Source organism: Zootermopsis nevadensis, unplaced genomic scaffold (genome assembly GCF_977971745.1).
Source record: "Zootermopsis nevadensis isolate Lab colony 2312 unplaced genomic scaffold, Znev_1.0 Znev_ptg000017l, whole genome shotgun sequence".
Classification (NCBI taxonomy): domain Eukaryota; kingdom Metazoa; phylum Arthropoda; class Insecta; order Blattodea; family Termopsidae; genus Zootermopsis; species Zootermopsis nevadensis.
Genome location: NW_028259149.1, coordinates 3,872,107 through 3,886,738, shown reverse-complemented (window position 1 = coordinate 3,886,738; position 14,632 = coordinate 3,872,107). Strand labels below are relative to the sequence as shown.

The window sequence follows — 14,632 nt, the reverse complement described above, 5'->3', positions numbered from 1 at the left end:
GCGTTTGCATTGTACAACAGTTACAATGCACACATCAAAACTTGTCTTCATCCGCTTTCATTCCTTACGAAGTTGACTCCTGGCACCATGGACGAAAGTTACTTCTTCTTTGCAACAAAAATAATATTCGTAAATTTTGAAAAATAAATTCACGCGGCTCGTTGTAGCAAAAATTCGTAAATTGATGTTCGTCAATCGAGAGATACGTTTGCTGTATGGATGGAAATGCATGAAAATTCATTACATCAGCTTCTCGGCTTGATCCAACTGTTTCTTAAACAACATTCACTGAATTTACTCTATAAACGAAACCCCATTCTGTAAAGGTAAGTAGCATCACCTTATTTAGACCACAGTCAAAACCTGTTTTAGATTTTTCGAAACACACAAACGACTATTTATGGTCTTACGTAACTTGACGGTGCGTTATTTGTGACTATCAAATAAAAATATTTAATTCTCAGCTTGGCAACAAATATCCATATCGACTTCTGTTCTTAAGATGGGTGCAACAGTTCTTCCGAAACCTATGAAACATCCCCTGCACAATACTACACGGCGCCACAGCCCAGAAGATCACGATTAAGTAAAATATGGATCGGTTTTATGTGACTGCAGTTTCGGATAAATTCTAGATCATTTAGGAAACTATAAGATTCTCAATACATACACATCATCAGATTCATTCTGTACTCGCCAGGAAAGAGTGAGGAAAATCACGAAAACCATCATTCAGAGCGACGGTAGCCGGTTACCCGACCAAGATTCGAACCGAGTAGCTTCGAACACAAGTCGAAAGTATTGGTGCCACACCCACCTGCCTCCAGGCACGACCATTCACAGATCTCTCGCCCTTGGCTCATGCGTGCAGAAAAAAAGAGATCTGCTATTCAAGAGCTAAGAGCTAGGTGAATTGTGAATCGGGGTCATTAGCTTGTCGTTTTGCCTAGTTTGTCACACAAGGCTGAAGAGAGAGACTCCGTTTGTGACCCCCAAACAAAACTTGCTCGGCCTCTGCGTACAGAGAACAATAACAGCCTTACCTCGAGCGAGGTTCGAACCCACGATGAAAATTTCTCACGTTCTCAACCCTTTGAAGCCGAACATTTCTGATACATTTGCTGGTTTTCCATTGATAAAGGTTTTTAAACTTTGTGGACAAAGTATTTCATGCAAATAAAACTGAAACTTTAATTACGTAATCGTTATTTCGGGTATTTATAAGTTTTTCACGCCACGTTTTCTCATGTCGGACAATTCCGATGTTGATGTAAACAGAGAGAGAGAGAGAGAGAGAGAGAGAGAGAGAGAGAGAAGGGAAAATTGGTGGGGGGATGAAGCCGAAACTCGTCTAAATGATATATAAGAATCCAGTCCGTACCGCAAAGAAAAAACCACCTCACCATTACGAAGATTAACTGGTTAACGCTGTTTATGGAGGTAATTGCTGTTTATACCGAGAATCATACAAAATCAATAAGTGCAAAATGTAATTTATTAATTGTTGAACCAAGTGGTACATATACTTACCATTAGGCTGTAAGGATTAAAAGCCAGCCTTTTGGCCTACTCTTAACTGAATATTCATGTCGTGTTTCGACATTGTAGATTCTTCTTCAGGTGCTTTATTTTGTGTCGTCCGTGCAGACCTCCTGTCTATTGTAAGTATAAAACGATCAAACTGTGTCACCATCAGCGTACAGAAATTTGAGCCAACAGCACGCGGCTGTTTAAATAAACGCCACACACAGCAGATTAACAAATGTTCAGTCATGTATCTGCTACGAATATCAGTAGCACGTGGCTTTAAAGGGAATGTTTCGACTGGTGATGTTAATGCCTTGATCTGTACGCACAAATTAATTCAAGGATATTACTGCCATGAAACTGACTATCTTCGCCATAGTTTCATTCCACACATCTTAAAGACTCGCATTCTTATATTCAGGTTATTTTATTATTTTAAAACAAGCAAACTTTCCGTCAAGAATGACGATAAAATATACATTAATACTGAAAAAGCACATTTTATTCGAAATTCTAAAAAAGTAGCACATAAATATTAAAATCAAGTAATGTTGTGTCATAAATAATACAATAAGATTTAGTGAAGTTCAATCCCAAATATGACGTTCATTTCGAGGTTATAACAAATGAAAATGATGACTTAATTAATGATCGCCATGACGTATCATTACAATGGCATAACACAAAGATTCATTAAACATCATTACACAAGGCCAGAAATCCCGAAAAGCAAACGAGCCAACCAACGAAGCTACCAAAACTTCCTTATTACATATTATTTTAAAACGTATGATTTTATAACTTACATCAGGTCTAAACCTACGTACATTAGACCAGCCAAAATTAAATTAATCTCTGATTAAGACAGACAGGATATAAAATCATGTTGTAAGAGTTTTTACATGACACGACAAAACGAGATACGGGCCGGATGACCGGGGTTCGGATCACGGTAGGGGCAGTAATTCCTTCCCCTGCCACCAGGTCAAGGTCACCTGTGGATCACATGCCTGTATCCAGAGGGTGCCCTGGGTGAAGATGCGTGGGTATTAAACCGCCCAAGCCTAAGATCGAAGAATGCATGGAACTATTTATCTCCTTCCCCGTACATCCTCAGGAAATCGTGCTTAATTAAGCAGAATATCAATTTTGCCTTTTACTTTATTTACACTTGCAACGAAGATGATCTTGAAGAATTGTCGTAGCCTATCTGGAGTTTCTATCCATGTAATCGCCAGGTCGTTCAACAAGAAACTTGTTAACAGGTTCTCACACAAATTTACAAAAATGGACCGTGCGCTGAGAACCTGTCCAACGCCCTTTTCATGAATATTACGCAGTACAAATCACGCTATCCAGATACCACCGGCAGCATTTTATTGCAACCAATAAAACGCTGCAACCGACAATCTGTAACGCTAGGCCGAATCAAAGGAGAAAGTTTAACTCCGTAGTTCCTGGTATGAGAGAGTGCAACACGAGGGCTCTGAAATTATTACGCTTTAGCACAAGTGGAAAACATCATCTTTTTTTCTCTGTCCCCATTTTAATATTATCATCTGATTCAATCTGGGTCTTCCGCCGTTTTTTTCGAGCCAAAAACATTACTTTACGTAGCAACGCTGGTGTAGAAACTGAAGACAATCACGTAAGAGCTGAGTAAAGTTTCACACACTGGGGTTTAAGCCGGAGAACTCCCGAATAACAGATGAAATTTAAGTCAGTATACAAAAATTTGTGGTAATAAACGTTCAAATCCTGCTTCTTTCACAAATTATCCATTTTTCATTCATTACAATCAACGCCAAAAGAATCGTAATTCTTACACGTTACCTATGTGAATAAGTACTCCAATTCTGTGAGATTAAAGGTTATCACGGCTGTCAGTATGAAGATGACTGTAATCTAGGATCTTGCGTCGTGTAATCTTGTAAATAATTTCAATCATCGCCCTGACGATGGAAGCAATAAGCACCTCCGAAACGTCGGTAAACTTCTATCAGACCACACGCCACAAGATCACAGAAGATAGTCATCTTCATGTTTAAAATCTCTTCAAGGTTTGGAATCTGCATTGTTTTATCATAAGGCACACGAATACAGGTATGCAAGAAAATCATATGTAGTATTCTGTTCAGACTTAACGACTCTGGCCTTTGAACACGAGCCAAGAACAATGACGAATACACAACAGCTGCAGAAAAAGAGGTGAAGGATTATAAAATAGGCCAGATTTCTGTGATTTCAGTGACGCATTCATATTCCGACAGGACAACGCACTTCCACCAGCGTCATCTAGCGTGCTGGATTGTTTTACGACGTGACATAAAACCAGCTCGAGTTTTACATTGCAAATTCTACTAATATTAAAGCAACTGACCATGGGTTGGTTATCACAAGAAAAATCTAACACATTCTGTATGAGATTTGATGTTTTCAAGGACGTAAAACATAGGATTGTGATCTTTTGAGTTACGACACCATGAAATATTATAATCACTCTCAGTATACTCATTCGACCAAAAATTTCATAACCACACTTTCAGGTCAACACGGAGTTGTAACCTTGGAGATTAGAATCAGCATTAAACATGCTCTGGCATATGCACGCGATATAACGTTTTGAAAAATATTCTTCTTCACTATGACCTGTAAAGATCTTGGAGCTATTCGTATCTGCTAAGACTTGTAATGATTAATAAGCAGTTTAACTGTTCAATCTCTGGCATTAACTGCATGGGTGAACGACTCCATAATTATGCTGAACAGACGTTTCGATGCTGAAAGTTGTTCAACACATCACATATGTCTGGCAATCCGCGTATTGCTACTTTTACTCTTACTGTACAAGACAGATTGACGGTGAAGGTGGAATATTACGTCGTGTAATCTTGTAGAAACTCACCGACGTTTCAGAGGTTTCCACTGTCTTCATCATTAGGGCCTATGCATTATCTGTTCCTCTAACCGGCATTCTGTTGATTGTGGGGTTATTCTGTGATTTTATACTGTCTTTATACCCTAGTTTCGAACGACATTTTATAGAATCAGTAAAAGAGACTGAAATACAAGATAAAAGGACCGCCTGTACAGACAGGCGAAGAGGTTAAACAGAATACCCGGGATGGGCAAGTAGACGTCTTTCTTTAACCCTTTAAGACCCAGTGGTAATTATATGTACCACCTGCTTCACACAGTTAATAACTCTGCGTTTGTATGTATGGGTTTCGGATTGTTCTCAGTGTAAGCAGGGATTATTTCCTTAAACAGCGTCAACAAGTTGTCTTTTGTAATGGTGAAGTGTTGTGTTTTCTTCGCGGTACGGACTGATTTATTAAATAATATTTAGACGAGCTTCGGCTTCAAAGGGTTAACGGCAATGTGTGGTGCAGTCCAGTGACGGCGTGAATGCGCTTGCGATGAGGTCAGTGCCTCAGTTAACCGCTGACACAGAAATAGTAAACTTTCACCACGCACTAAAACGCAGAACGTACATTCCTGACAGTATAATCACACGCGCAGCCCACCAGCCAATCAGACTTGAATCTGGACGTAAATTTCGCATTAACGACTGCAGCAGTTTCTTTGCCGTCAACCGTTACATAAATTCCCTTTTCTGAATCAAGCTAAAACCCTACGGGGCAGAGACCTACAGAAGCTACTAGTCGTTCAGCAATCCCGAGACACAATGTAACATTTCATAACAAGTTTTTATGACGACGATTTGCTTGTCCCACACACAACCCCAAAGCTGGAGGACCACCCCTTTTCTGCTCACCACCACTATATATACAAAGCTACCCTCCGTATCTTGTGCATATTTTCTACAACGCAGGATGTGAATGAGACACAAGCAAAGTAGAGGCCCTCTGTCTTTCAACAAAACCGATTCATCGAGCACGGTTTACTCATCGCCCTGATGAAGGAGGCAGTAAGCGCCTCTGAAACGTCGGTAAACCTCTACGAGACTACATCACAGGCGATGTTACACTCGTCGCCGTGAGAAGAACGAAATCCCACGCCGTGGTTCCTGTCAACGCTCAGAATCGTGGACTGTACTTGCATTTCAACTTCCGAATCCTCAACAGACGTTGCACGGTCTAGGTTTCTCTGTTTTGTGTAAGTAGGCCAGGGCAGGGCTCAGATTTTTCAACGAAGCGCACTCTGTATAGAGTTCCCGTTATGTTAGTTGAGCGTTTACGAGAGCAGGTAGAACACGGCTGTTGTCTAGTAGTAGTTTACTGACGCTTCAGAGGTGCTTGGTGCCTCCATCATCAGGGAGTACCTCTGAATCGTGGATATATAGTGCCAGCCTGCAAGACGCGACATTCTAAAACACAGTCATGTTCCCACACACCGCCATAAGAACCTGAAATATCGCCAAGATTAGAAATGTGCAGTGTGGATTATTGACTACCTAACGGCACTGTATCAACTACACAGGTTTCTAGCATCAAAAATGAGGGGATCACATTCAGTAAACTTGATATATAATAGTGAGAGTGGTCGTGACCTAATTCAAGGAACCTTGAGAGACTGAGGAAAATCACTCTTGTTGTGTGTGTGCTAAGCTATGATCGAGGCGAGTATCGAGATACAAAAAATCCGAACTCAACGGTTATAAGTCTTCACGAGTTGAATATTAATAGACTTTCCATTTAATCATACATATCTACTTTATTTCAGTGAAAAACTTCGGTTTTGAGGAATGATTCACGTCGAATGTTGGAAGTTACCCAACGTTTCGACAAGCACTACAGTTGCCATCTTCAGGGTGAATTTGTGTTGGGCGTTTCTAGGAAACCTTATACGGTAATTCCAACGTTTTCCGAAAGGCCCAACGCGGCTCATCCCCAAAAGTCAAAGTTTCACACTGAAGACGATTTTAAGAGCCGGGTATCTCTTTCAGTCAGTATGGTGTCTGAACAGGGGCTGGACGATCGGGGTTCGATCCCCGAGAGGGACAAAGGTTTTCTTCCTGTCTCTGCGTCTGGAGAGGCCCACCCAGCTTCCTACCCAACGGGTGTACCGGGGCTAAAGCGCGGTCGAGGCTAATCACTCATCCCCCATCTAGTGCCGAGGGTTTGAATGAGTAGGATCTATTCCTCCTGTCCCCCTGAGCGCTTCTGTGGCGCGTAAAGGGATAAATTTACTTTATTACTTTCATTTAACCGATTCTGGCCATCACCTGCTTCGAGAATTTCTCATCAGCGGGATTAATAGCTGACGGGCAATTAAGCCAGGCGTCAGCTTGTTGTCAGAACGAACTGCTAACAACTGTAAAAGGAAAGTACGAAAGAAGTTGTTGCCTGCGGATACAAAACAATTCATTTCACGCGACCTGAATAACAGTCGTCATATATCGGACAAGTTATGACGATTTTTAAAGCAATTTGTATCGAGCAGAAGTTTAGAAACTTCGAGGACCTGAGACCACAATGCTTATCACCTCGCATAATGCAAGGTTATAAATGAGGATAATTTATTAAAATCTCACTAACTTACGACTGAACACGGGTTTGCGTATATATCAACATCATAAGGAAATGTTGGTAACTTGGTTGTTGGTTGACATTTCCTGATTTCCTGGGCGTTGTGAGATAATATTTATAAATGTGTGTGTTATAATCGTTGCCATGGTAAAGCTGTTGAGCGATTTTGTGCCTTATGGGACAACATTAATGAGTGTGTATTTACTACTTTACATTTTCTCGTCATTTTTGACCTAAAATTTGTTAGTTACTCAATAATTTTCTGTATCAAAACCAGTCATTGCTTTCTCGTGAGTAATCTGTCGGCAACAGGTTTGATTTATTGATTCGTTCAGCTCAATATAGGTAGCGGTCCGGTAGCAAACTCTTGTAAAAACGGTAATGAGCCTTTGGGATCCACAAAAAAGAGAAAATTGTTTTGGCAAGATGAGCTACTGTCAGCTTCTCCAGATACTTTGCTCCATGGCGTTAGTTATTAATCTGATCGTCATTTTATTGTATTCTAATTCTCTTGTTCGGTGAGGTTTTTAATTTTGATGTGTTGAACTCCGTGAAACTTCTACACCGAAGCCTGAGATCGTCTGAATCACATTTAAGAATTCAGTCCGTACCGCAAAGTAAACACAACACTTCACCATTAAAAAGATCAACTGGTTAACGGTGTTTAAGGAAATACTCGACATTCATTTTGAGAATCATAAGAAACCCATGCACAAAATACAAATTTATTTATTTTTAAAGCAGGTGGTACGTATAGTTGCCACTGGTCTTCATTTCGTGGCAGGGCGCATCAAAACCGCGAACGCCAAGCACCGTCCAATTTGTGTGAACTGGAAATGTACTCAAACCTGCTTCGTCATGCGATTCTTTTATGTGATATAAAAGATGCTCGTTACTTGTATTACTACGATAATTTGATGGCGAACATCGGTATCCTTCGGAGAAATGCTAACACAGCTAACATTCACTCGCGTTCCACTAACTCTGTCCCGTGTACTACATTAATATTTATGAATAAGATATTGTACAGCAAGTAACAATAATTTTAATGGGAATACTTGAAAGGAAGACGCCAATTGGGAAAACCTAAAAGCAGCTGGGAGGCCAATATTAGAATTCTTCTTACAAATATCGGTGCGAGATCATGGATTGGATTCATCTGACTCAGGACATGATCAAACAGTGGGCTCTTATTAACACCGGACTACATAAAAGGCGGGAACTTTTTGACTAGCTTAGCGACTATTAGCTTCTTCAGAAGGGCCCTGGTCCATAGATTTAGAAAAGATTTCCGGTAGGCACCGCCCCAACAGTGAAATAGCGGTCTCAAATCCTGCTCGGGGCACGGACACTTATTAATGTCATTCTGCATCTTCGTAAGAGAGATTTCATGCTCTGGTCTGATCCTCCATCTAGAGAGTCCTGTCGCTTATCTCAATAAGAATTTAGTACATCTGTAATAAAGCGGTCGAAACAGAGGCCGAAAAGAGAAGAAAAAGAGGAAATGACAGAGGAAAGAGAAGAAACAGAGAAATAAAAAGAACATATAAATAAATACATATGAAACGAAAAAGTACGAAATTTGAATATAAGCAAAGTTTGCTTCCATTTGAGTTTTCCACGACAGTCTTCTGGGTTGTTGGGCCACGTAGTGAGTGCCTCGGTTGCATACAGAGGAACAAACCGCCTCCATCTTCAAGGCTGAAGTAATAAAATAAACCACAACGTCATTTTCCTATTTAGGGAATAGACAGTAGATAAAATTCGCCCAGTCTTTGGCTTTAGTTCAAGCACTGCTTAAACCAAAGCCCGCATCTGTTATAAAAATTGTCAACTTGATGCAGTGTTTAATAAGTATTCCACTGAGCTCTCAAAACAAACTAGAAAGTTGGATAAACTTCGTGACAGGTGAAACCAGCTTTCCTTCAATCAGAATATTTTAAAATAGACAAGTATATATTTTTGTAGTTCCACAACTATTTTTCAGTTCAATGCTACGGCTTACGTCCAGTCTCAGAGAAACTGGATTTGTGTGTCGGCCTTAATACGTCCAGAGTCGTTTCGCCTGAATCACGGCAATTAGCAACTCATCGCACCAACCAGGACTACTTCACTGCCAATAGCAACGGAACGCTTGTTCGGCAAGCTCTGTAAATCAATAAAATCTGTCGACGGAGCAGGGAGCAATAAGTCTGTAACCCAGTACGAAGTCCTGATTCGAGTCTTGGAAAAGTCCCAGGCTCTGATCGCTACCGACGGCATCGTAAGTCAGCGTCACGGTTAGAGAGAATGCGACGCTCGACGTCGCTTTTCTAATGTCGTGTTTTCTTTAATATTCGTTTTAATATTATCCTTGCGTCTATACCTATGTATCACAGATTTACCGACTAGAGTTTTCGTGCATTTATCTTCTATCATGTCTGCTACATGATTTTCCTAATGACAATTCCTGTTACTTCATCTCACATCCTGCTCTGAAAACACCAATCTATTTTGTTCCCACAAAGTGAGACATCATTTTTCATTGTGCCTTAGGTAGAACACTGAAGGACAAAATATTATGATCTCAATGGTAGCAAATCTTCCCAAAATTAAAACTGTCTAATACTTTGAAGCCGAACAGAGAGAGAGAAAGAGGAAATTGGTGGGGGAGAAGTGAGAGACACTTCGATATCTGGGGGGGAGAAAGAGCATCTTATAGCTAGAAGGTCCCCAGGCAATGCCCGCTCGTCCTTCTGTTAAGGATAAAGTAAGAGTGAAGGCGTTAGTGTGATAATTGGCATAAAAGACGGCATTTTGAAATTTTGTATTAGAGAAAGCTGAGACTATTAATTTGGAAGTTTAATACATAATTTATAAGTTCCTACTGAGCCGAAGTTCGTCTAAATAACATTTAAGAATTCAGTCCGCACCGCAAAGAAAACACAGCACTTGACCATTACAGCGATCAGGTACTTAACGCTGTTTAACGAAATAATCGCTGTTTGTACTGAGAATCATACGAAACGTATAAATACGTAATGAAGTTTTATTGATTACTGAAGCAGATGGGAAATGCAGTCACCACTGGGCTTTAAATGGTTCAGCCCCATGTGTTTTTTTCGGACTCTTAATAAACCCCAGTTTCCCTCACGAGCTCTGCAGCTACAGGAAACTTCTCAGCTCCTTCGAGAGTCGAGGACGACAATCTGTGGAACTTTTATCCACAGCCAACTGACAAACTTACAGCCTGTGGGTCAGAATTTTCGGTCCACTGCGTCGCTGGTTTCACACTTTTATAGTAAAAGAAGCAGATACACGACCATTGCAAATTCATCTGTCACAGGTTTCATAGCAAAACAGAAGGAGACATTTGCTCAGAATGCAAACTCTGCGCATTCTATGAAGGCAATCAATGTACCTACACTGAGTCTGTTCTATGTTGGAAAGGGTTGAAGTAATTAATGTTCATTTATTAACAACAACATGTGTAACGTTTCATCCTCACGAACATGCAGAGTTAGAGAAGCAGTCAGAACACAGTAACAGAAAATAATGCATCATGATATATATACAAATTTATTTATTTATTTATTAAGAGGTTGCCAGTTCATTTTTTTCGAACGTAAGAACGACCAATGGCAGTGACCTGGTTACAGCTGGCAACTAAGGTACAGACTGGTCCACCCAGCAACTAGGACGTTCACTTTTTGTAGCATTTAAAGAACCTGCTACAAAAAAAATGGGTCCCTAATATCAATTCCTTTCTGTCCATAGGACCAGACATTCCTAATTTCATTTCAAAGTTTGTCCCGTTAATATAACCACGTTTGCTGGCCAATCTCACCCAGTGCATTAATTAGTTTTTAATGGATAGGGCAAGTTATATGGGGCCTATCCTATGTTATTTCGACGTCACAAACAGGTGCTGAATCCAGCTTTCTCGAAACAGGTTCTGGTGACCGGGTCTTGATGATATTGTAACTGTAACATCTGATATGGACGAAATGCCACTACCAAAATGTAGGTTAATAAGCTCTAGATTAGTTTTCATTTTTTCTATAGGAAATCCGATAACCCGAGAAAAAATCTTGAGTCCCATGTTTTAAGCAATGGGTTTTTGTCATAATAAATGAACAGAAATTCCAATGAGCTACCCAGAAACATAAAGAACGCATTTGGTAGAATATGTTTAGTCAAAAAAACCTTCCTTGTTAATTTTGTGAATGGATTATTCCTTGGCTCGTTTACCAACGATTCGAAGGAAGACGAAAGCGCCATGTTCCTCCGAAACGCCGGTACGCTCATATAATCCGAAAGCCTACTCACTACGTATCGCTTTATTTAACGACGACTTTTGAAACTGCATTTCCTGTACAGTGTCGAGTGTAAAAATAATTTCGAATGATCAACAAGGACGATGAATGTTATCCCTTGAAACCCAGCTTATTCTGTTCTTATTAGAAGAATGAGCGGGCATTACCTGGGAACCTAGCCATTAAAACATGTTCTTCCACCCCACGCCCCTAAATAGCATGTTTCTCACTTTTCCCCCAATATTTTCTCCTTGCTTCTACTCTTCTACAAACATTTATAACTCTCTCTCTCTCTCAAAGGAGTAAGGTACTATAGCAGCAATTGTCATGGACACAATCACTTGAAACCTTTCCCCTGGCAGAGAACATTGCCCAAGTACCTCGCCCTAATATCCAGCAGGGATGCCAGCCACTACAACAGAACAGAACAGAAACATGTTCCATGCATAGAAGGGGGCAAATAACAAAGTCCAGTTTTTCCAGTCATGTTAATACTTCTCCCCTGAGGGCCGACACTTGTCCTGCCCCTCTGGATAACGGGCTGGACTCGAGTTCGCCCCTACACCCCACATTCAAGGTCGTAAGTATTAACATTAAAATATTTAAGATCGTAAAACGGGCTACAATGGGAGAAACAGCAGGCCGCGTGTTGCAAACCACCACTACATCAAAGTACATAACGTGAAACAAGTAAACTGAAGTTGTCTCGGGTGCTACGCCATGAAATCGTTTCGTGAGTGGAGGTACACCTCCACGCATTTCTAACATCGGTAATATCTGGTCCTGCCTGGAATCAAACTTCGGCCATTCAGTCTCATAGCCCACTCATCCCCGGCTCGCCATAGTTGTGGCAAGCCACACTGACCTCTCCTTGTGTCATGGCAGTGTCAGACCCAGTCTCGCCAACAGCGCTTACGCTACGCATTACACCGCTAATTCGGGACGACAATTAATTCCTTCTAATGTCAGAACGTGAGAACCTGAACAGGCTGTATAAATGCGCTTCGGAAACCTTCGTACTTATGATCGTTCTGATGATAAATAAAACATTAGTTAATTACGTCTGGTAAAAATGGCGATCGATATCATAACAGTGAGAAAAAACAAGAGATATCACCACTTCTGTGTACATTACTTTCACACACTGAACAAAAATAAATAAAAAGACAGCTCATCTGCTTTCATTTTCTCCGTAACACACACTGAGTTTCATAACCTCGACGCTGAGATGGAGGCTATAGGTCGCGTCACCTTCCACCCTTCGCCCCCCCCCCCCCCAGGTGAAATGTGCCTGGCACACAATGAGGAAAATATTGGGTGAGCCATAGAGACCGGTCCAGTGCGCGTACTGGTCAAGAGTAAATTTCCGTCCCTGCTAAGAATCGAACTTCGATTGTCCACTACATAGGTCTAGTCACTATAATGAACTGAACTATCGCGATTACTTAACATTATTAAAGTGAATAAATCACGAGGTCTGGAAGACGAAATGTTAGCATAGGGGAGGGGGAGAAAATACTACTTACATCATGTTGACTTCATTTGAACTGAAGACAGAAATTTATTAACGGAATAAAACAAAACATTCTAATAGATTCTTTGAAATGCTACGCACAGTGTGCTGTAATATGTGATGTTTTCTAAATATCCCTGTGGAATCAGTAACCATGCAAGTAACTCCCTTGGATAATGGCAACCATAGATTTATTCCCACAAAAACAAAATGACCATTAACTGGACTCCATACTTCACTCCTACTCCATAGAAGAATTTACCTCAACCAAAAATTCTCAACTATTATAAATATCTGTAAGGAATAGCAGCTGCCTTTACTAATCTTCCCTTGCAAGATATATAACAGTAAGATTCCACGACAATAAATCCAAAATGGGTGACAGGTTGGAGGGATTATGTACGTTAAAGTAAGAGGTGTAGTTACTATAAATCAATTTCAAATTCAATGTCAGACACACGGGGTTACCTTACAAAATTCAAAATTTCCTTTTGTGTTTTAATACTTAACTCACTAAACAGTAAGACAGCCGATAAAATATATGAACGTAAAAGTAAGAAGGCTATTACGACTTGACTGCACCCTCTTACTTAGGTTAGAAATACTTTTATGTTTTATGCCGAAAAATATGAACACAGATTTAACCGTTACCAAAATAAGTCACAAGCGTCAATGTTATGAGTTAAGTATTTCACACGAACTAACTTGTATTACAAATGACCTAAAACGTTTATTGCTGTACTCACTTTTATTTTGTCATACGTTGTTGACAATTCCAAACGATGGACGAAAGGATTTAACAAATCCGGAGGAACTAGCAATTCCTCTGTGCTATGTACCTTTCCGTTCATGATGACAGCGAAATAACAGTTCGTCCTTCACGGATTAAAAATTATAATAGCTGATTTAACATAATTTCATTCAGAACTCACAGAACGAACTCCCTCACACTACAAACTGACTTCTGACTCCGCGCGCCACACTAACACCAATACCTATTCATGCTCTCCCACGATAAAAACAAACGATATTGATTCTTCAAATGTGCTGTAGATGTTGCTAGTGCATAGGACGTGAAGAAACCAACCGACAGGTTACTCAACATGACAAATATAAAATAAAGCCCTAAAAGCCGATGGATGTTCCATCTGACGACGAGTTTGGGACATACATGTGGTGGAGAGAAATGCGATACTTTCATGCGCCCTAGATGAGTCCTCATGACGAAATAAAGTCGATATTGATTCCTGAAATTCCCTGTAGATGTTGCTATTGCATAGGCAGCTCCTAACCAGCTGACAGGTTCCCCAACATGACAAATTCAATTCAACAGTTTCAGAAAACATTAATGTCGAACTATACTACTTCTGACAAACCTAATATCATCGGAAACATTATAAATAAGAAAATAATTGAATATGACATAAAATAGTATACTATTATTGCAGATAATTAAAACCTTAAATGATGTTGGTCAAACGCTTTAGACGGCGACGGATGTTCTATCTGACGGAGTCTCGGACATATATGTGGTGGAGAGAAATGCAATACTTTCATGCGACCTGTCATGAGCTTGTATGACGTAATACGGTCGATATTGATTTTTAAAATTCTCTGTTGATTTTACTAAACCAACGGTGACAGGTTTCTCAACGTGAGAAATTCAACTGAGCAGTTTCAGAAAGCATTAAAGTTTACGTAAACTATTTCTCACCAACCACTTATCCTCAGAATCTTTTTAATAATAGAATTTAAAGCACAATTAAAGATGATGTTACTGTTTAAGAAATTGTTATTCGAATTAT

The 14,632-nt window shown here is 40.1% G+C and overlaps 1 protein-coding gene across 2 annotated transcripts in view; it reads right to left on the bottom strand.

The window, feature by feature from the left end:
• The window catches only part of LPCAT (lysophosphatidylcholine acyltransferase), a 42,220-nt gene extending 28,362 nt beyond the window's left edge, over positions 1–13,858 (bottom strand). Inside the window, exon 1 of one of the 2 annotated variants that reach the window (XM_022081561.2) lies at positions 13,574–13,858. In XM_022081561.2, the coding sequence (XP_021937253.1) occupies positions 13,574–13,678 (105 nt within the window). In that variant the 5' untranslated portion in view covers positions 13,679–13,858. The remainder of the gene's footprint in view (positions 1–13,573) is intronic. The other variant, XM_022081560.2, reaches the window with a different exon arrangement.
• Positions 13,859–14,632: the final 774 nt, after the last annotated feature.